The sequence below is a fragment of the Myxine glutinosa genome, chromosome 7 (genome assembly GCF_964187855.1).
Source record: "Myxine glutinosa chromosome 7, kmMyxGlut1.1, whole genome shotgun sequence".
In the NCBI taxonomy this organism is placed as follows: Eukaryota; Metazoa; Chordata; class Myxini; order Myxiniformes; family Myxinidae; genus Myxine; species Myxine glutinosa.
Genome location: NC_136267.1, coordinates 25,398,780 through 25,420,854, shown reverse-complemented (window position 1 = coordinate 25,420,854; position 22,075 = coordinate 25,398,780). Strand labels below are relative to the sequence as shown.

At 45.0% G+C, this 22,075-nt stretch overlaps 1 protein-coding gene across 1 annotated transcript in view; it reads left to right on the top strand.

Moving 5' to 3' along the window:
• The window catches only part of MGAT5 (alpha-1,6-mannosylglycoprotein 6-beta-N-acetylglucosaminyltransferase), a 127,926-nt gene that overhangs the window by 4,997 nt on the left and 100,854 nt on the right, over nucleotides 1-22,075 (top strand). The window contains exons 2-3 of the mRNA XM_078781378.1: nucleotides 10,223-10,709; nucleotides 19,634-19,807. Coding sequence (XP_078637504.1) covers nucleotides 10,466-10,709; nucleotides 19,634-19,807 — 418 coding nt within the window. The 5' untranslated portion in view covers nucleotides 10,223-10,465. The remainder of the gene's footprint in view (nucleotides 1-10,222; nucleotides 10,710-19,633; nucleotides 19,808-22,075) is intronic.

The window sequence follows — 22,075 nt, the reverse complement described above, 5'->3', positions numbered from 1 at the left end:
GTCTAGCTCTGGAGCATGTCTTTTGGCTGAATGTTGATCCGTGCTGTTTCGTCTCGCTCTGGAGCATGTCTTTTGGCTGAATCTTGATCCGTGCTGTGCTCTGTTTTGTCTGGGGCACGTCTTTTGGCTGAATCATGATCCATGCTGTGCTGTGTTTCGTCTAGGGCACGTCTTTTGGCTGAATTTTGATACGTGATGTGTGTGTTTCCTCAATGGCACGTCTTTTAGCTGAATCTTGATCCGTGCTGTTTCACCTCGAGCACGTCTTTTGGCTGAATCTTGATCCGTGCTGTGCTGTGTTTTTCTCTAGGACACGTCATTTACCTGTTTTTTGATCCATGCTGTACTTTGACTGGAAGTACTTTTGCTTTTATTTACCAAATTACATATTTATTTCTATAATAGGTTCTATTGAATCTTAGGACTCCTGCTGGGAAGTGAATGTTCAATAGGATTATGAACTTCCTCGGTTTATGAACTTCACATCGCAAGGTTCTAATGGTACAGTGCAATCAGAAAGTATTCAGACCCTTTCACCTTTTTCACATTTTGTTTTGTTGCAGCCTTATGCTGAAATCGTTTAAATTCATTTTTTCCCTCATCAATCTACACTCAATACCCCACAATGACAAAGACAAACAACAACAACATGCATTTTAAGGCCATTTTCCCTGCTAGAGCGGGGGTTAGCCTTGCGGTCCCCATGACAATCTTCTCCATTTTGCCCTATTTTCCTGCATCTCTCCTTGTTAACCGCCTTGCCTGCATTTCTTCTTCCACCATCTTTAGCCAAGTCTTTCTCGGTCTTCCCCGTCCTCTACTTCCTTCTACATTAATTTCCATCACTCTTCTCAACCAGTCACTTTCATCCTTCCTCAACACATGACCAAACCATCTCAACCTGTTCCTCTTCACAGCATCAATCACAGGCAATATTCCCATCATCTTTCGCAATCCATCATTTGTCTTCCTCTCTCTCTCAACGATACTCCGCACATCCATCGAACCATTCGCATTTCCACCCTTCCCAGCCTTCGTTGCTGCTCTACGTTCATTACCCATGTCTCGCTCCCATAAATCATAACACTTCTCACACATGCAGCATACACCTTTCCCTTCAGCTTCAGCGACACTCCCCTCCTCATCAGCACGCCACTCAGTTCCCGAAACTTCTTCCATGCACATCTCACTTGAGCAACCATTGCCGAGTCTGATCCACCTTTTCCATTCAGCATGTCTCCAAGGTAGCAAAATGTTTTCACACCTTCCAGGTTCACGCCGTCTCCAAGATCCAACTCAACATTTCCTCCATCTGCAGCTCCCTCTGTGCACACCTTACATTTGAATGTAGCTGCCACACTGGTAAATGACCCTCTCAGACCACTACATTTTTGATGAACCCACTCAGCGCACATTGTACATTGAATGGAGTTCACTCCGACACCCTTCCTGCACACAGCACACGGCCACTTCCTAGTTCTTTCCACCTCACCACATGCTTTACCACTTGCCATCACCTTCGTCTTTCCGATATTCACCTTCAGACCTTTTGTCTCCATACATTCCTTCCACCTGTTCATCTTTTCCTTCAGTCCATCCATACTTTCCGCAATCAACACCAGATCATCTGCATACAACAACTCCCACGGTAAACCCTCCTTTACGTTCTGAGCCAGCACCTCCATCACAGCTACAAATAGTAGTGGACTTAGTACCGACCCCTGATGCACTCCCACCTTCACCTCAAACTCATCACTGTTCCCGTCCTTCGTCCTTACAGCTGTGCGCGCTCTTTTGTACATTGCCATCACGACTCTGATCAACCATTCCTCCACTCCTAACTTCCTCAATGCCCATGTCAATACTTTGCGTGGAACCCTATCGAATGCTTTCTCCAGATCAACAAAGCCAAGAAACAACCTCTTCCTCTTCTCCATGTACTTCTCCTGCAACTGCCTCACAATGAAAAGCGCGTCTGTCGTTCCTCTTCCTGGCATAAATCCAAACTGCATTTCGTCGATCTTCACTTTCTTCCTTATCCTCCTCTCCAACACCCTTTCCAATACCTTCATTCCATGCTCCAATAACTTTATCGCTCGGTACGAGCCACACTCCAGAGGGTCACCTTTCCCCTTGTATAGAGGGACGAGGGTACTCAGTTCCCAATCCACTGGAATGCGGCCTTCTTTCACCACCAGATTACGGATCTTTGTCATTCTCTTCACACCCCAACTTCCTGCTGCCTTCAACATATCTTCCACAACTCCCGTCGGCCCTCCTGCTTTTCCACTCTTTATTGCTTCCTTCTCAGTTATCTTCTCTGCCGGTCCTAAAACTGGGTTACTCTCGATGTTGCCATCCCATTCATTCTCTGTATTCAACAGCATTTCCATATATCTTTTCCATCTTCCTTTAATTCCATCTGGGTCGACAACGATTTGTCCCACTTCATCCTTCAAGCAACTCACCCCCATCACATCACACCTCTCTTTCGCTATCTGCTTTGCAATCCTGAATACTGCTTTCTGACCCTCTTCCGAATCCAAGCGTTTTCCGAACATTTTCCTACATGCCTCCTGTGCCTTTGCTCCCTCTTTCTTTGCAGCCTTCCTGGCTGCCTTATAACTTTCATGCTCTGCTGTTTCTGCTCCCGTACCCTTCGCCTTCTGCCACTCCTTGAACTTCTTCCTCGTCTCGTCAATCCTCTTTCCAACTTCATCATCCCACCACCATGTTTCCGAGTGCCTCGGTGGTCCTTTTGTCCATCCACATTCCTCACCAACGGCTCCCAACAGACTAGCTTTCATTGACATCCAACCACTTTCAAGCTCAACCACATCATCCTCTACCCTACTCAGCCTCTCTTTTAATCCCTTCCTTACTGTCACCTCTTTCAACCTCCACACCTTCATTCTCGGTTGGTACTTCACCCGCAGAGCTCTCCTCGCACCTCTCACCCTTATGTCGCAGACAACCAAGTGGTGCTGTGAAACAGCCTCCTCCCCGGGATCACCTTTGTGTCCCGGAGGTGCCCCCTATCTCGCCTACGCACCATCAGGTAGTCAACGGTTGTCGTCGACCCATCTGACGTGTATGTAACAAGCTTATTATCCTCTTTCTGGAACTGAGTATTACAAATCAACAAATCAGCTCCATCAGCAAACTCCAAAATCCTTTCACCTTCTCCATTTCTCACACCATATCCGTAACCCCCATGAACTCCCTCAAAACTATCCATACTCCTTCCCACATGTCCATTCAGGTCTCCTCCTACCACAACAACTTCCTCATCTTTCACGTTTTCCATCAGCTTGTCTATCGCACACCAGAACTTGTCCTTCTCTTCATCGCTCCGACCAACCTGCGGAGCATATCCCGAGATGACGTTCACCAAGAGCTTTCCAATCATCATTTTCACCATCATCAACCTATCACTCACTCTAGTCACACTCACCACACTGTCTACAAACTCCTCAGAAAACAGGACACCAACACCATTCACGCCCTCCAGCACCCTTGCCACACAAACTTGTATTTCTGTCCCTGCCTACCCTTCACAGTTCTCACACCACTTCCCTTCCATCTCGTCTCCTGCACACAACATATGTCCACTCTTCTTCTGACCAATACTTCCACCACTTCTCCTGATCTCCCTGTCATTGTCCCGACATTCCATGTCCCAAACCTCAGAAACCAATCTCCACTTCGGGCTGCACCCTGCCCATATGTACTTGTAATTGTCATGGTTCTCTTTTTGAGGCTGGGAAACGTTTCAAACATGGAAATTCTGGGGGCGGGGGAGGGGGGGGGGCGGCGTCAGCATCACGGCTGCGGTTTAAACATATTCCAACAATATCCAAACAGAACCATGAAAACCATGAAAAACAATCTGGGAAAAGTCTCCAAGTGAAAACGTGGATTTGAGAAAGAAGGAGCAGAGGCGGGAGAAAAAACGAGATACAGGGGGCGGGGCACAAGTCGAGACGAGGAGGAGAGCGAACAAGCACGTGTCCGGGAGGAGAGAAATAATCAATATAGAAGTCTTTGTCTATCCGTTTGTCCTGTTTTTAAAAACGCCGGACAAAGGGTAAGATTCCCGCGAGAGGCAGGGGGGAGAAAAGAAAATCAAAGAAACAAGCAAATACTATGAAGGAAAGAACCCACACTCACAAAACACCGACGGGGGGAAGGGAGCCCGGAAAGACCAGGCCGCACACGACGCGCGAATAAAAAACGACCAATCACACACAAATCCGCAACAACCACAAAACCAAAACCAAACAGAAACACACAACAACACACACACAACAAAACAACCAGCGGAAACCCGACAAAGACACGAATGGGAAAACACCCAAACTTCGATGCCGTGGAGAGATCAAAGCAAGCCTCGTCGCCCGAGGGACCGGAAGTGACCCATAATGACAAAGAGAAAACAGGATTTTAGAAAGTTTTGCAAATTTATTCAAAAGAAAAACTGAAATATCACATTGACATAAGTATTCATACCCTTTGCTATGACACTTGAAATTTAGCTCAGGTCCCTCCTATTTCTCTTGATCATCTTTGAGATGTTTCTACACCTTGATTGGAGTCCACCTGTGGTAAATTCAATTGATTGGACATGATTTGAAATGGCACACACCTGTCTATATAAGGTCTCACAGCTGACGATGCATATCAGAGCAAAAGCCAAGCCATGAGGTCGAAGGAACTGCCTGCAGAGCTCAGAGACAGGATTGTGTTGAGGCACAGATCTGGGGAAGCCTGCAAAAAAATTTCTGCTGCATTGAAGGTTCCCAAGAGCACAGTGGCCTCTATAATTCTTAAATGGAAGAAGTTTGGAACAACCAGGACTTTTCCTAGAGCTGGCCGCCCGGCCAAACTGAGCAATCGGGGGAGAAGGGCCTTGGTAAGAGAGGTGACCAAGAACCCGATGGCCACTCTGGCTGAGCTCCAGAGATCCTGTGTGGAGATGGGAGAAACTTCCAGAAGGACAACCATCACTGCAACACTCCACCGATCTGGGCTCTATGGCAGAGTGGCCAGACGGAAGCCTCTCCTCAGTGAAAGACACATGAAAGCCCGTTTGGAGTTTGCAAAAAAGCACCTAAAGGACTCTCAGACTGTGAGAAACAAGATTCTGTGGTCTGATGAAACCAAGATTGAACTGCTTGGCCTCAATTCTGAGCGTCATGTCTGGAGGAAACCAGGCACCGCTCATCACCTGCCCAATACCATTCCAACGGTGAAGCATGGTGGTGGCAGCTTCACGCTGTGGGGGTGTTTTTCAGCAGCAGGGACTGGGTTGAGGGTTGAGGGAACAATGAACGGAGCAAAGTACAGAGATATCCTTAATGAAAGCCTGAAACAGAGCGCTCAGGACCTCAGACTGGGCCGAAGGTTCACCTTCCACCAGGACAATGACCCTAAGCACACAGCCAAGACAATGCAGGAGTGGCTTAGGGACAACTCTGTGAAGGTCCTTGAGTGGCCCAGCCAGAGCCCTGACTTGAACCCAATCGAACATCTCTGGAGCGGCCTGAAAATGGCTGTCCACCGACGGTCCCAATCCAATCTGACAAAGCTTGAGAGGATTTGCAGAGATGAATGGCAGAAAATCCCCAACTCCAGGTGTGCAAAGCTTGTCGCGTCATACCCAAGAAGACCCGAGGCTGTAATCGTTGCCAAAGGTGTTTCAACTGAGTACTGAGTTAAGGGTCTGAATACTTATGTCAATGTGATATTTCAGTTTTTTCTTTTTAATAAATTAGCAAAACTTTCTAAAATCCTGTTTTCTCTTTGTCATTATGGGGTATTGAGTGTAGATTGATGAGGGAAAAAAATGAATTTAAACGATTTCAGCATAAGGCTGCAACATAACAAAATGTGAAAAAAGTGAAGGGGTCTGAATACTTTCTGAATGCACTGTATATTCACTTAACGTGGATGTATCCAAATGAACAGCGATGTTGAGAATTGCTTTGAGCGGAGATCATACTTTGTGGTCTCATTGATGTTCGGAAATGCTTATCTCTTCTTGCACAGCTGTGTGAACAGTTCTAACTTTAAAGGTCGTTGTCATGACAACTAATGGTAGACTTTGAAACAATCAAAAACGAACAAAGCCTTTTTATTTTACCGGGTTATACTATGACCCTACTTCTTACTCATTATTGATAATAATTCATGGGTGTCTTGGATTCAGAAGGTGTGTTTAATTTAAGGAGGTGTGTTTAACGTTTAACTTCTTTAAATTTAAGGATGAATTGATAATAATTTAACAAGAGTAGGTGTGTAGTTGTTTATCTCCATATGCGGGTTTCAGAAAGTGTGTGTGTACGTGTGTACACACACATACTGTCGCGTCCCCGGTGTTTAGACCCCTGGGTGACGGATGGCCGACCGAGGTTTAATTCCGAGGCCCCAGAATACGGTGGCGTTATCTCTTTAGCACGCGCGGGAGAAGGATACCGAGGTCCTTACCTGCATGGACGGACACGACTGGGGTTTATCCGAACCCACGGACAAATAAACGTCCAAGACAGGCATGACAAAGAAATGCAATAAATAAGGGTCTCATGAAAATAATGCAGGCAACAAAGAAATGAATGCACGGTAAACTAAAATTCCTAAATGAGGGACCCTCCACTTGGATCGGACTCATATACAGACACAGGGAGAAATCAATAAAATAAAATATGGTGTGGTGCATTGGCCGGTACTCAGCTCTGGTCTTCTCAAACGGCCCTCAAACCCTATGGTCGTTGACTGGGTCCCAGGGCCTGCGCGGGAAAACGCCCCAGGGTGCGATGTCACGCCGGAGCCAGCCGGTCCACGTGAGGCAGCTAAAAAAGACAATGAAATTTGGCGATCACTGCATGATTCCTTTATCTACAGTTCTTAATCTCAGTGTCACCATGGACTCGTCACTTTCTTACATCACTATTGCAATGATCTCTGTATATTTCCTTTAATCTCTATAATATTGCTCGAATCCACTGGTGTTCAACCTTGAGGACAACTAAAATCCTGCTTTGCGCTTCAATTACTGCAATTCACTGTTTGCCGGTTTACATGTCCACTCTTTTTTTTTCTTTTTTTTTTGTTAATGCCCATACAACTTGTGTAGAAAATGGTCCTGAGGCTTGTGGTTCAAGCTCGCAAGATCACATCAGTCCAACACTTGACATCTCATTGGCCTCCTGTGTGTCAAGGCAACAATTTCAAAATATTGTTGAAAACTTTTAAAGCTATACATAAACTAGCCATTTTATTATCTGATTTTATCACACCTTTCATACCAGCAAGAACACATCTTGCATACAGCAGGAATCGATGTTTGCCCGATGTTATTGTTTGCCATCGCACAACAATGGAGAAGTTTGGTGATAAGTACATTCTGTCTATTGCACCTAAACTTTGGAATTAGTTTCCGTTTAATATGTTGTTGTTGTTGTTGTTGTTGTTGTTGTTGTTGTTGTTCCCTTAAGACTTCACAGCCACCTCTATTATTTTTTTAAAGTTTTTTTTTGATCTTATCTTTCTACTGTTTTTGTAAATTTTGACTATCGATTTTTTTTCATTATAAAGCACCTTGGAATTGTATTTATTGATGGAAAGCCATTTCATTGTATTAGGGAGGAATTTCCTCTTCTCAATGGGAAACCAACCCAGGAAGTTTGTCCGTGCTCTATCCTCTAAGGCTGAGCATCAAGTGAGGAAGCAGCAGTTACCATTTTAGTCATTGGTATGACTCTGCCAGGGTCAGAATCAAACTGCTGACCTCCCATATTCAGGCAAACCATAGGTGGATTTCAGTGGGATTTCAGTGGGGGTGCAGGGGGTGCGCACCACCTTCCCACCCTCATTGAGATTTTCGATGTTATATGCTGATATATTGGATGCAGAGTGGTGTGCACCATTCAACTTTCTCTTCATATGTGAGTTAATTATGTGTGCGTTTACAGGATACACATGTGTTGAGAGGTGTCGAGTTAATTTTTTAATAACAAATTGATTGTGTGTGTTCCCAAACGCGCTCCTCATCTTTTAAAAGTGCTTTGCTGCTAGAGAAATGTCCATCATTTATTTTAAAAGTGAGCTACAGTAGTAACCCTGGATGAGTGTGCAGGTCGCTCATTTCTTTGTACCATAGTCTACACCACAAATGTAATTGGAAACTAGAACGGCACTCAGTAGAGAGCATATCTCCGCCTGGTTGGCCATATCACTCAATGGTGAAGAATCACTTAAAAAATTATACTAGCTGGATCCGGATCCAGATCTTCACCAAAATTGAATCGATTCTTCCTTTACACACACACAACCTGTTCAAGTTTCGTCCAAATCCATCCATAACTTTTTTGAGATATCCCACTATGTATCGTTTTTGGCCCCATCTCCCAATGGTGAAGAATCACTTTAAAAATTATCGTAGCCGGATCCAAATCCGGATCTTCACCAAAATCATTTCGTCCTTGTCACATATGCTACATCTCTGCCAAATTTCGTCCGAATCCGTCCATAGCTCTTTGACATATTTTGTTCACAAACGGACAGACAGGGGTGAAAACATAACCTCCGTCCACCTTTGGTGGCGGAGGTAATAACGACTAGAGTGACACTCTTTGACGTCACAATGTCGACCAATTATGCCTCCGTCCACATTATTACATCATTATAATACTTTTATGGCTAACCCCCGCTCTAGCAGGGAAAAAGGCCTTTAAAATGCATGTTGTTGTTGTTGTATTATAATACTTTTACCAAGTTTGATTTAAATGTATTCAGCTGTTCTCAAGTTATCACCATTTTACCTGACATGACGTCTGACCTTTGACCTTTGACCTCGGGATCCCAAAATCTAATCAGTTAATCTTGACATTATACATACCTGTACCAAGTTTGAATTGGATCACTTCAGTCGTTATCAAGTTGTAGATATATTGCAGACTTTGACCTTTTGGCCCCAAATTCTAATCGGTTAATCTTTAAATCATTATACATACCTGTATCAAGTTTGAATTCGATCACTTCAGGCATTCTCAAGTTATAGACCTATACCAGACTTTGACCTCTTGACCCCAAAATTTAATCTGTTTGTCTTTACATCATTCGACATAACTGTACCAAATGTGGTCAGTTTAGTGGTCCCATCACTGGTTCACAAGTTATTGCGGTAACAGGATTTTTACCTCACATGACCCTTTGACCTTGTGACCCAAAATATAATCGGTTCATCTTTACCTCATTATACATACATGCACCAAGTTTGACCCAGATCCCTTCAGCCGTTCTTAAGTTATCGCGGTAACGAAAACCAAGTACGGACAGACAGACAGATGGACAGCCGGACGGACAACCTGAAAACGTAATGCCTCCGTTGACGATATACCATGGACATCCTGTACATGTCCATTGTGCAGTGCTAAACATATTGGAATGCTTTGATACTTTTGTATAAGCCTTAAGAGGCTCTGGATCATTGTGGTTTTTCTTTTTGCTATTCAAAGATGGTTGTTAACCCTTTGAGTACGGATGACGTCCAGTGCTGCAACCCGCGAAAAGGTTTTGTGTAAGGATGACGTTACTACACGTCATCGACTATATCTATAAATAGATCGTCAGTACGTGGTTGCATTCCTGTACCAAAATGCCAAATTAATCCCGTACCAGGGTATTTTTATCAAAAAAAAATCCCGAACTCAAAGGGTTAATGTCGGTATTTAATTTTTATTAGTTTCTATTGAACTCTCTTTCCCTTCCCCTCCCCCCCCTCCCCCTCATCTAACCCCACTCTCCCCAGCCCCCCTACCTTCCCCAATTTGAGCATTTCACATTTTTGTTAACTTCCTTTATACGAATCTGTACAATGACAGATATTTTCTCATGGTATCTGTCATTTGCATCCTTGGGTGAGTCGTCAAAGTACTTGGTAAATGCAATCGTGTGTCTGCCAGGGCAGCTTAGTGGTCACGTTTTGTCACGTCTCCTGTAATGGCTGATGGGCTTAGGATCTCAAAGCGACATGACATATTTTCACCCTAGATATTGTAATTGAAATCTTCCCCTACACGTTTTGCTCTATGCTACAATATTATGTTTATAAACTTCCTGCATATCATAGCCTAAGATGTGATGAAGTGAAAAATTGTTGCTTTGTAATTTTCGAAGAACAGGAAAGTTTGAAATGATGTAATTACTTCACTGCCTTTTTCAGTTGCTGACATGCTGACTTGCCGAAGCAACTGCTGTCATCATCACACATCGGGCTTTGTCGGGGACATTTGAGCAAGAGACCAGTGTCCGACTCATTGCAGTGTAAGACCCACAAAGTGGTGACCCATACCCGAGCTGTGCCAGGAAAATTCTACTTCCCAAAGCCATCTTTCATGAATGTTGAGGGGCAGTGGCAGCCGTATCAGTTGGTAGTCAGTGCTGTGGTGTGGTGAGGCACCGAGCAATGACCTTGGTGCCCTGGCGGAGACTGTCCTCGCACAAGCTCGGTTTCTTTCTCGTCTCCTTTGGCTTTATCTGGGGCATGATGCTGCTGCACTTCACTATACAACAGCGTGTTGCACGACCACCCACCAGCATGCAACTCCGTGAACAGATCCTGATGCTAAGCAGGCAGTATGTGCGCACATTAGCTGAAGAGAACCACAACACAGTTGATGGTCCTTATGCTGCAGTAGCAACTGGCTATGGTATGTGTGATGATCCATTTTTGCTCATAATCTATCATGATTTATTTGGGTACAACCTTCTTCCTCTTCATTTTTCTAAATTTACTTATTTTTTCCATTGTGAAGTGACAAATTAGACAAGTCTTGTGCAAGTGATTACATGTGTGTGATGATCAAATTCAACTACAAAGCATCTCAAAATGCAAATACAGTCCACATTCACTTTGTAGTCAAACTAAACCTGATGAAAACAACAGCTATGAAAAATGTAAAATTTATGAATTCTTCTTTTCCATATTCTCATAATAAAAGTTTGTTGAAAATTTTAATGACAAAAGCTCAAATGGTAAAAAGGTTATGGTCTGAAAAGGCACACTGAAGCTCAAATGGTAACTAAATAAAGAAACACAGAAACGATAAAAAAAAAGAAATAAAAAAAAGGGACCATGTGGTGGAAGGGCTGATAAGGACCATTCTACTCACTGTGGCTTTGCCCTTTCACATTTTGACCCAATAGTTAATTAACTTTCTCCATATTCTCACGATAAAGGTTTGTCCTCTAAATTTGATGACAAAATCTCAAATGGTAAAAAAACAAAACCAATTGAAGAAAAGCTATGCCCTGGAGACACACACATACACATTCACAATTGCAAAAGCACGTCTCCCACTGCATGGCAGGATGGGCAACTTAGTCTAGTAGGAAGACTAGGTCCCCCTGCACCCCCCGGAGATATACTTCTAATCAGTGTTTCTAGATTGGAAAAAATGTGTAGAAAATGACTAGCTATGGCCCCAAGCTGAAAAAATGTCCCACATACCATTTTTATGCAAATTACTGCTGCCATTATCAAAAAAAGACTAGGTCCCCCTGCACCCCCCCGGAGATATACTTCTAATCAGTGTTTCTAGATTGGAAAAAATGTGTAGAAAATGACTAGCTATGGCCCCAAGCTGAAAAAATGTCCCACATACCATTTTTATGCAAATTACTGCTGCCATTATCAAAAAAACGATTTTTGACATATCTCAGCCAATATTGCAGATAATTGAAAAATGAAGGTGTCTAGACCCATGTTTTGAAGGGCATAGATCATGATAGAACTATTCATAACATGATTACATGTGTCTATGGTATACTAGTATGCTAATTAGTGCTTTATTTACAAAATAATCACAGTTTTACGAAATAATAGACTCATATTAAGGTCCGTCTACACAGACGTTAACACAAAGTTTTATTTTTCTAAATACCCTGTGAAATTCACCGAATGCCCTGTGAAACCTGGGATTCTTCTCCAGCTTTTTCAAGGGCCCGACTTTTCCCTTCCCTTTGAAGGCACTGGTGCAGTCTTCTCCGCTGAACACATAGTACCCCAGGAGAGTGGCACAGTAGTCCTCTCCCAGGGATTCTGCCAGCTCAGAGACGTTGACAAGTTGGCGATGCTTCCCTGACCCTGTATCCAGGTACACCGTCAGCTTGATGTTGTGGGCATGGTGGAGCAGGATCAGGAGGATGTCTGTGTCCGGTGTTCTGACTACAGCGTTCTTGTATCCGATGGTAGCAGCATGATGGAGGTACAGAACCACCCTGGTATCAGTCTCTTCCTGGTTGCTGTAGATCGTGGGGAGTTCACGTACCTCGACCTGAAACACAAAAAGGCACCGCATTTCAATCACCAGTCACTGCCAGTTTCAGTATATCTCCGGGGGGTGCAGGGGGACCTAGTCTTTTTTTGATAATGGCAGCAGTAATTTGCATAAAAATGGTATGTGGGACATTTTTTCAGCTTGGGGCCATAGCTAGTCATTTTCTACACATTTTTTCCAATCTAGAAACACTGATTAGAAGTATATCTCCGGGGGGTGCAGGGGGACCTAGTCTTTTTTTGATAATGGCAGCAGTAATTTGCATAAAAATGGTATGTGGGACATTTTTTCAGCTTGGGGCCATAGCTAGTCATTTTCTACACTTTTTGTCCAATCTAGAAACACTGATTAGAAGTATATCTCCGGGGGGTGCAGGGGGACCTAGTCTTTTTTTGATAATGGCAGCAGTAATTTGCATAAAAATGGTATGTGGGACATTATTTCAGCTTGGGGCCATAGCTAGTCATTTTCTACACATTTTTTCCAATCTAGAAACACTGATTAGAAGTATATCTCCGGGGGGTGCAGGGGGACCTAGTCTTCCTACTAGACTAACTATCATTTCTGCATTTTGCCAGTCCCACTTTTTCTTATTTGTCAATTTTTTTTGAATACATTCATCACATTTCCTTTTTCTCAAATTCTGCGTTATCTGCCATTGCAATTACGAATTTTTACGAGCTTCGCTCAAGTCTATATACATATAATGTGCACTCGGGTTTCATTCCTTAATCCTGCATTACAGGTGTTAGTTTCCAGTTCAGGGTGTTCGGTAATCCATTCCACAGGTATCTTAGGAGTACATATTATATTCAGCATTAGGAGTACATATTATATTCAACATTAAGAGTACATATTGTTATGTGTACGGGGGTAGGCAATTAAATATCTTAGTCCAGATAGGATTGTATAGATTGGTGTGCGCCGTATGCCGTGTAGCTACCTTCTTGTATCTAAGTTAGGCCCGGATGTCTGTGTAAGCATTATGTGTCTCCATGGCGAGGGGTGGAACTATGCTCATTAGTTAGGGTATAAGCATAAATTTCCTGTGTGTAAATGCCTCTGTAGTTTTTCCCTTTGTTCTTATGACACTTACACCACCAGCCATGCGAAATTAAATAACGCTATCACCCACCGGATCCGGACACTACGACTGACACCACCCAGGGAATCTTCTTGATGGGCACCAAGTGTGGCCGTAAGTTTTTTTTTGAAGACGTTGCATTTGTAAAATTTGGCATGGATCTTACCCCATGTTTTCTGAGCTCTTCCATTAGCTTCTTGAGCTTGGGAAGTTTATCATTATTAATGGTACTGAAAGGCAACTTCACATGCATATTTAATAGTATAATCTAGCAAAATCAACCAACACCACCTTAATGTCTGAGGCCGTATTATTTTGATTAGCATTATAATCCCACTAAACCTCACTGGGTTGTCAATCTTTCTTTATAATTATTTTTGTTTTTATTGCTATACATTTTACTACCTTAATCCTTTAAAAAATTATTTATTTTGCATATTTTTTTGTGAAGTGATTGCAATTTGACATCACTGTTCTCGAAATGTGTTGAGCGTTTTTAAACCTGCAGTAAAGTAAAAAGAATGCTGTTGTTGACAAGCAACATTCTTTAGTGTAGCATATGATTCATGAAAATATCTCACGAGCTGGGATTTACTTTTGATTAACTCCAGATATACCTCCGTGATGTACTGTATCTGGATGTCGTGTCGAGCTGGAACGCGTGCGGAGAAGAGCGCATGAAACGGTGTGAAGAGGTTAAACACTGAACTCTGAAAAAGATTAACTGAGGATCCAAAGTTGTTTCACGGAGGCAACGAATAAAACGCCTTCTGTGCGGGACCCAAGGTTTCCTGTCATCCTATTTGCATGGTGTTCCTCTTCTTCACAATTCGAGCCCTATCGGCTCCTCTTCTTCATAAGTTGAACCCCAGCGGTTACACTCAGTGCGACGGTCGCATCGAAGTCCTTTCCTAGGGTGTGGTGCTGACCGGGCCGCCGTGGTGCTGACCGGGCAAACGTGGTGTGGTGCTGACCGGGCCGACATGGTGTGGTGCTGACCGGGCTGCCGTGGTGTGGTGCTGACCGGGCTGCCGTGGTGTGGTGCTGACCGGGCTGCCGTGGTGTGGTGCTGACCGGGCTGCCGTGGTGTGGTGCTGACCGGGCTGCCGTGGTGTGGTGCTGACCGGGCTGCCGTGGTGTGGTGCTGACCGGGCTGACGTGGTGTGGTGCTGACCGGGCTGACGTGGTGTGGTGCTGACCGGGCTGACGTGGTGTGGTGCTGACCGGGCCGACGTGGTGTGGTGCTGACCGGGCCGACGTGGCGTGGTGCTGACCGGGCTGCCGTGGTGTGGTGCTGACCGGGCCGACGTGGTGTGGTGCTGACCGGGCCGACGTGGTGTGGTGCTGACCGGGCCGACGTGGTGTGTTGCTGAGCGGGCCGACGTGGTGTGGTGCTGACCGGGCCGACGTGGTGTGTTGCTGAGCGGGCCGACGTGGTGTGGTGCTGACCGGGCCGACGTGGTGTGGTGCTGACCGGGCCGACGTGGTGTGGTGCTGACCGGGCCGACGTGGTGTGTTGCTGAGCGGGCCGACGTGGTGTGGTGCTGACCGGGCTGACGTGGTGTGGTGCTGACCGGGCTGACGTGGTGTGGTGCTGACCGGGCCGACGTGGTGTGGTGCTGACCGGGCTGCCGTGGTGTGGTGCTGACCGGGCTGACGTGGTGTGGTGCTGACCGGGCCGACGTGGTGTGGTGCTGACCGGGCCGACGTGGTGTGGTGCTGACCGGGCCGACGTGGTGTGTTGCTGAGCGGGCCGACGTGGTGTGGTGCTGACCGGGCCGACGTGGTGTGGTGCTGACCGGGCCGACGTGGTGTGGTGCTGACTGGGCCGACGTGGTGTGGTGTTGACCGGGCCGACGTGGCGTGGTGCTGACGGGGCCCCCGCAGCCGTGAAGCCCCCCAACCCCCCCACCCCCTTCCCCACCCTCCCCAGAATTTCCATGTTTTAAACGTTTCCCAGTGTGTACCCTGGATTAGAATACGTACACCGTATCCCTGCGTGTCGTAAGAGACGACTAAGAGGGTTGGCGTCAGGAAGGGCATCCGGCCATAAAAACATTGCCTCAAAAAGAGAACCATGACAATTACAACTACATATGGGCAGGGTACAGCCCGAAGTGGAGATCGGTTTCTGAGGTTTGGGACATGGAATGTAGGGACAATGACAGGGAGATCAGGAGAAGTGGTGGAAGTATTGGTCAGAAGAAGAGTGGACATATGGTGTGTGCAAGAGACGAGATGGAAGGGAAGTGGTGTGAGAATGGTGAAGGGTAGGCAGGGACAGAAATACAAGTTTGTGTGGCAAGGGTGCCTGGAGGGTGTGAATGGTTTTGGTGTCCTGTTTTCTGAGGAGTTTGTAGACAGTGTGACTAGAGTGAGTGATAGGTTGATGATGGTGAAAATGATGATTGGAAAGCTCTTGGTGAACCATCTCGGGATATGCTCCGCAGGTTGGTCGGAGCGATGAAGAGAAGGACAAGTTCTGGTGTGCGATAGAGAAGCTGATGGAAAACGTGAAAGATGAGGAAGTTGTTGTGGTAGGAGTAGACCTAAATGGACATGTGGGAAGGAGTATGGTTGGTTTTGAGGGAGTTCATGGGGGTTACGGATATGGTGTGAGAAATGGAGAAGGTGAAAGGATTTTGGAGTTTGCTGATGGAGCTGATTTGTTGATTTGTAATACTCAGTTCCAGAAAGAGGATAATAAGCTTGTTACATACACGACAGGTGGGTCGACGACAACCGTTGACTACCTGATGGTGCGTAGGCGAGATAGGGGGAACCTCCGAGACACAAAGTTGATCCCGGGGGAGGAGGCTGTTTCACAGCACCACTTGGTTGTCTGCGACATAAGGGTGAAAGGTGCGAGGAGAGCTCGGTGGGTGAAGTACCAACCAAGAATGAAGGTGTGGAGGTTGAAAGAGGTGACAGTAAGGGAGGCATTAAAAGAGAGGCTGAGTAGGGCAGAGGATGATGTGGTGAGCTTGAAAGTGGTTGGATGTCTATGAAAGCTAGTCTGTTGGGAGCCGTTGGTGAGGTATGTGGATGGACAAAAGGACCACCGAGGCACTCGGAAACATGGTGGTGGGATGATGAAGTTGGAAAGAGGATTGAGGAGAAGAGGAAGAAGTTCAAGGAGTGGCAGAAGGCGAAGGGTACTGGATCAGAAACAGCAGAGCATGAAAGTTATAAGGCAGCCAAGAAGGCTGCAAAGAAAGAGGTAGCAAAGGCGCAGGAGGCATGTCGGAAAATGTTCGGAGAACGCTTGGATTCGGAAGAAGGTCAGAGAGCAGTATTCAGGATTGCAAAGCAGATAGCAAAAGAGAGGTGTGATGTGATGGGGGTGAGTTGCTTGAAGGATGAAGTGGGACAAATCGTTGTGGACCCAGATGGAATTAAAGGAAGATGGAAAAGATATATGGAAATGCTGTTGAATACAGAGAATGAATGGGATGGCAACATAGAGTAACCCAGTTTTAGGACCGGCAGAGAAGATAACTGAGAAGGAAGTTGAGGAAGCGATAAAAGGAATGAAAGCAATGAAGAGTAGAAAAGCGGGAGGGCCGACGGGAGTTGTGGGAGATATGTTGAAGGCAGCAGGAAGTTGGGGTGTGAAGAGAATGACAGAGATCTGTAATCTGGCGGTGAAAGAAGGCCGCATTCCAGTGGATTGGGAACTGAGTACCCTCGTCCCTCTATACAAGGGGAAAGGTGGCCCTCTCGAGTGTGGCTCGTACCGAGCGATAAAGTTATTGGAGCATGGAATGAAGGTATTGGAAAGGGTGTTGGAGAGGAGGATAAGGAAGAAAGTGAAGATCGACGAAATGCAGTTTGGATTTATGCCCGGAAGAGGAACGACAGACACGCTTTTTATTGTGAGGCAGTTGCAGGAGAAGTACATGGAGAAGATGAAGAAGTTGTTTCTTGGGTTTGTTGATATGGAGAAAGCATTCGATAGGGTTCCACGCAAAGTATTGACATGGGCAATGAGGAAGTTAGGAGTGGAGGAATGGTTGATCAGAGTAGTGATGGCAATGTACAAAAGAGCACGAACAGCTGTAAGGACGAAGGACGGGAACAGTGGTGAGTTTGAGGTGAAGGTGGGAGTGCATCAGGGGTCGGTACTAAGTCAACTACTATTTGTAGCTGTGATGGAGGTGCTGGCTCAGAATGTAAAGGAGGGTTTACCGTGGGAGTTGTTGTATGCAGATGATCTGGTGTTGATTGCGGAAAGTATGGATGGACTGAAGGAAAAGATGAATAAGTGGAAGGAATGTATGGAGACAAAAGGTCTGAAAGTGAATATCGGAAAGACAAAGGTGATGGCAAGTGGTAAAGCATGTTGTGAGGTGGAAAGAACTGGGAAGTGGCCCTGTGCTGTGTGCAGGAAGGGTGTCGGAGTGAACTCCATTCAATGTACAATGTGCGCTGAGTGGGTTCATTAAAAATGTAGTGGTCTGAGAGGGTCATTAACCAGTGTGGCAGCTACATTCAAATGTAAGGTGTGCACAGAGGGAGCTGCAGATGGAGGAAATGTTGAGTTGGATCTTGGAGACGGCGTGAAGCTGGAAGGTGTGAAAACATTTTGCTACCTCGGAGACATGCTGAATGGAGAAGGTGGATCAGACTCGGCAACTATTGCTGGAGTGAGATGTGCATGGAAGAAGTTTCGGGAACTGAGTGTCATGATGAGGAGGGGAGTGTCGTTGAAGCTGAAGGGAAAGGTGTATGCTGCATGTGTGAGAAGTGTTATGATTTATGGGAGCGAGATATCGGTAATGAACGTAGAGCAGCAACGAAGGTTGGAAAGAGTGGAAATGCGAATGGTTCGAAGGATGTGCGGAGTATCGTTGAGAGAGAGGAAGACAAATGATGAATTGCGAAAGATGATGGGAATAGAGCCTGTGATTGATGCTGTGAAGAGGAACAGGTTGAGATGGTTTGGTCATGTGTTGAGGAAGGATGAAAGTGACTGGTTGAGAAGAGTGATGGAAATGAATGTAGAAGGAAGTGGAGGACGGGGAAGACCGAGAAAGACTTGGCTAAAGATGGTGGAAGAAGAAATGCGGGCAAGGGGGTTAACAAGGAGAGATGCAGAAAATAGGGCAAGATGGCGAAGATTGTCATGGGGTTTTGTGATTGTCAAGGCTAATCCCCGCTCTAACAGGGAAAATGGCCTTAAAATGCATGTTGTTGTGTGTTGTTGTATGTACTGTATCTGGGGTTGGCTTGTTTCGTCTTCCCATCGGAATTACTGGCTCTTGATGCTGGGTAACGTGGGTCCAATTATTGTTGTTGTTGTTTTTTTTGTTTCTTTTTAAAGAAGCATGAATTTCTCTGGCAATGCACAGGGGAACAACGTGGATCCTTGCTGCTCATGACGGCCACCTATTTGCTACATTTTCAAACGATCTGGGCTACATTGCCTGTGGGGACCATCTGCGACAAATTTATTTTGGCTGGTTGGCCGTTTTCGGTGTGGAACAAATGCCCCCCACTTTTGCATGAGCAGGCCATACCTTCTTGAGGTGGGTGGCTTTTGTAGTCATGTAGGATATCATACATTCGGAAACTTTTCGATAGGATTGTATAGGACATTTGGGTAAGTGTACTGCATGGAGTCTGACGTATTAATTTGGGCTGGCATGATGGCCTAGAGGTATGCATGCTTGCCTCTAAGCTGTCTAGCCTGGGTTCAATTCCTGACCCAGCAATAAACTGTCAGTCTGGTGTTTCACTGGCAGGATGTGTGTGCCATCCCTCAGATGGACGTTAAACGGGCATCCCTTCTGCCAGCATTTGTCAGTGGACGTTAGAGATCCCATATTGTCATTTGCGAAGAGTAGTAGGAGAGCTATTGCCGTCACCATGACCGAATTCCAAATTTCTGCCCTAACTCATTGAACGTCAGACCTGGCGAGCCGGTTCGTGAAGGCTCGGGCCAAGCTTACCCCGGCCGACCTCACAAGAAAGGTGGGATTATGGTGGCCATTAAAAAATACGAAGATCTTGCTGTCTGTTAATTTGGATTCCCCCATTAACTGACCTGCAACAATTTTTGTTGAAAAATCGCTGTTGCTGCTGCACTCATCAGAGATTGCAACATGTATTTCACAGAATCGGTCATATTCTTTAATTCCCCTCATTGTACACCAAACTATGTTAATTCTCCCATCCTGTTCAATTTCAATTTTTTTTTGTATGCGAGTAGACATGAAGAAAACCCTTGCAGTTCTTCTGGACAACATTTTGCTTCGTGTCGGCCGACTCGAATCTCGAATTGATCTGCTATATAATGGCACTCGAGGAAATGCCACAAATCGTACCCAACTGGCACAGGGTATGGGCACACCTGTCACAGGCTCCAGCCATATAAATTTTGCAGGTATGTTAACGATTTAAATAAATACTATGTCGTTTTTGATATGAAATGCAAATGCACTGTTGGAATTCACTTGTCTGTAATTTTGCTGAATAATGTATTTTGCAAACTCAAACTCTGTAATGTGTAGAACTGGCAGGATGGCCTAGAGGTACACACACTTGCCCGTAAGATGTCTAGCATGGGTTTGAATCCCAACCCAGCTATAAACTGTCACCCTGGTGTTGCATAGGAAGGGTGATTCATCAATGTGTGTACCAGCCCTTGGATGGATGTTAAACTGGCGTCCTGTCTGTCGATATTATTTTGTGGGCGTTAAAATAACCCACAGTGTCCTTTGTGAAGAGTAGGCGAGCTATCGCCGACACCACCGCCAAATTCTAAATTCCTGTCCTAACCTTCTTCGAATGTCATGCCTGGCCAGCTGGTTCGTGAAAGACTTGGGCCGAACTTCCTCTGGACCAACCACACAAGAATGTGGGAATAATTTTGGCCAGCAAAGAAGAAGAAACTCTATAATGTGTAACCATTGATATAAAATACTGTATTAGAGAACAAAGCCTATTGTATTGGAAGCAATATATTTTTTATTACAAAATGAACCATAATATTTTTCTTGTTTCTCATCGAGTCGATATTGTCCCTCAATTTTCAAGAACGTACTTGTGGAGTAATTTTGTATTGTTGATTTTTGTGCATTTTTAATCCTTCCTCGTGATTCGAGTCGGTATTGAGTGTTGTACCTGATCCATCACTATGCTAAAGCTTTTCTTGAGGAACAGCCACCAATTGTCAGATTTATTGGTGTTTATAAAGTTTTTACAGCACAGGATAGCTGAAACTGCACTTTAGACGGTCACAACTTTATTATCTTGCCAAAACGAAGTTTTTGCAAGATGTATTAGTCAGCTTGTATGTTTGTTTGTTTTTTTGTTTGTGGTTAATCATTTTTTTTTCACGTTTAGATCACTCTGTAGACCACAGTTATTATTGGAAACTCCTGTAACTTCGCATATCAGAGTCCTATAGAGATACCCTTCAGCACACAAAATTTTGAAGGTCAAGGTCAAAGGTCAAGGTCACTTTGTGGTCAATCATGGAGGTCGACGAAACACTAATTTTTTGAGTAACTTTGATCGGATCGTCTCCAAACTTCATGGGAATCTAGTATATGGTCCGGCGCTCAGCTGATTAGTTTTTGGTGGCGATCGGCCTTGACCTTCATGGTTAGCGCTGGAGGTCGAAAATTATTGACCCCAAGGTCAAATTTTGAAATCGTAGGTGCCATATCGAGTAATACCTCATATGAATGCCCTTGATGAGTGCTTCCCAGATCTGTAAACAGTTTGACGCTATGACGTCATTTGATGACGTCATGACGAAAAAACGGAATTTTCACATTTTGGCAAGATACGGTTCACCCTGTGGGTGACATATTTTTATTTTATTATTATTTGCTCTTGATCGAGCTTCCAGGCATGTGATTCAAAGAAACCTGAAATACCTGCTATTCAACAATGTGTTACCAAGAAGGATTTCATTCAGCAGATGGATCCATATTGTCGCTCAAATCCCACGAGAACACTTCATCACAGAGTTATGTGTGTGGGTGGTGTTGTCCCATTATACCACTCTGGATCTATTTTAGGCTCGAAAATATTTTTTCTTGTACCGTACTTTGCACCATTGTTTGCATTTCTCCTTGCTTGGCAAGAAGGCTTGCTCTAATTCATGCTTGCTTTTTTTTTTAGGGGGATGTATTGACACTTGGGGTTTTTTAAAATTTAAATAGGTTATTACAATAAACCCTTGTATATTATGGAGGGGGAGAGGGGGTAATTTCTTGGAAAATACCATGATATTCAAAACCGTGAGTTAAAACCAAGAGCCTATGGGAAAAGGGGGTTACGTTCCTGGGCTTCAAGAAAATATTAAAGGTGGGTGGCAGCCATAAAAATAAACATATCACAGGAGGTCAGCGGATCTGTTTGATCGGCGGCTCCAGGAGGTGCCTTTTTGCATTTAACAGCAGAGTTTTGTCGTCATTGGTGAGATTTTTTGCAGTATGCCGTCCTGATGAGGGCAAGTTAGGCTGAAATCCAGATCGGCGGCTCTGCTTGATGTTTTGACCAATATCGACCAAAGAAACAAATCTCTGTCAGTTGATAGAGTGGCCGGGCTGATGCCTCCGAGACAGAGGTGACGCTTTGGTCTCGGACTTCAGTCCATAGGAGATCTGAACCGCTCGTCACACTGTATATGTCGTTGATT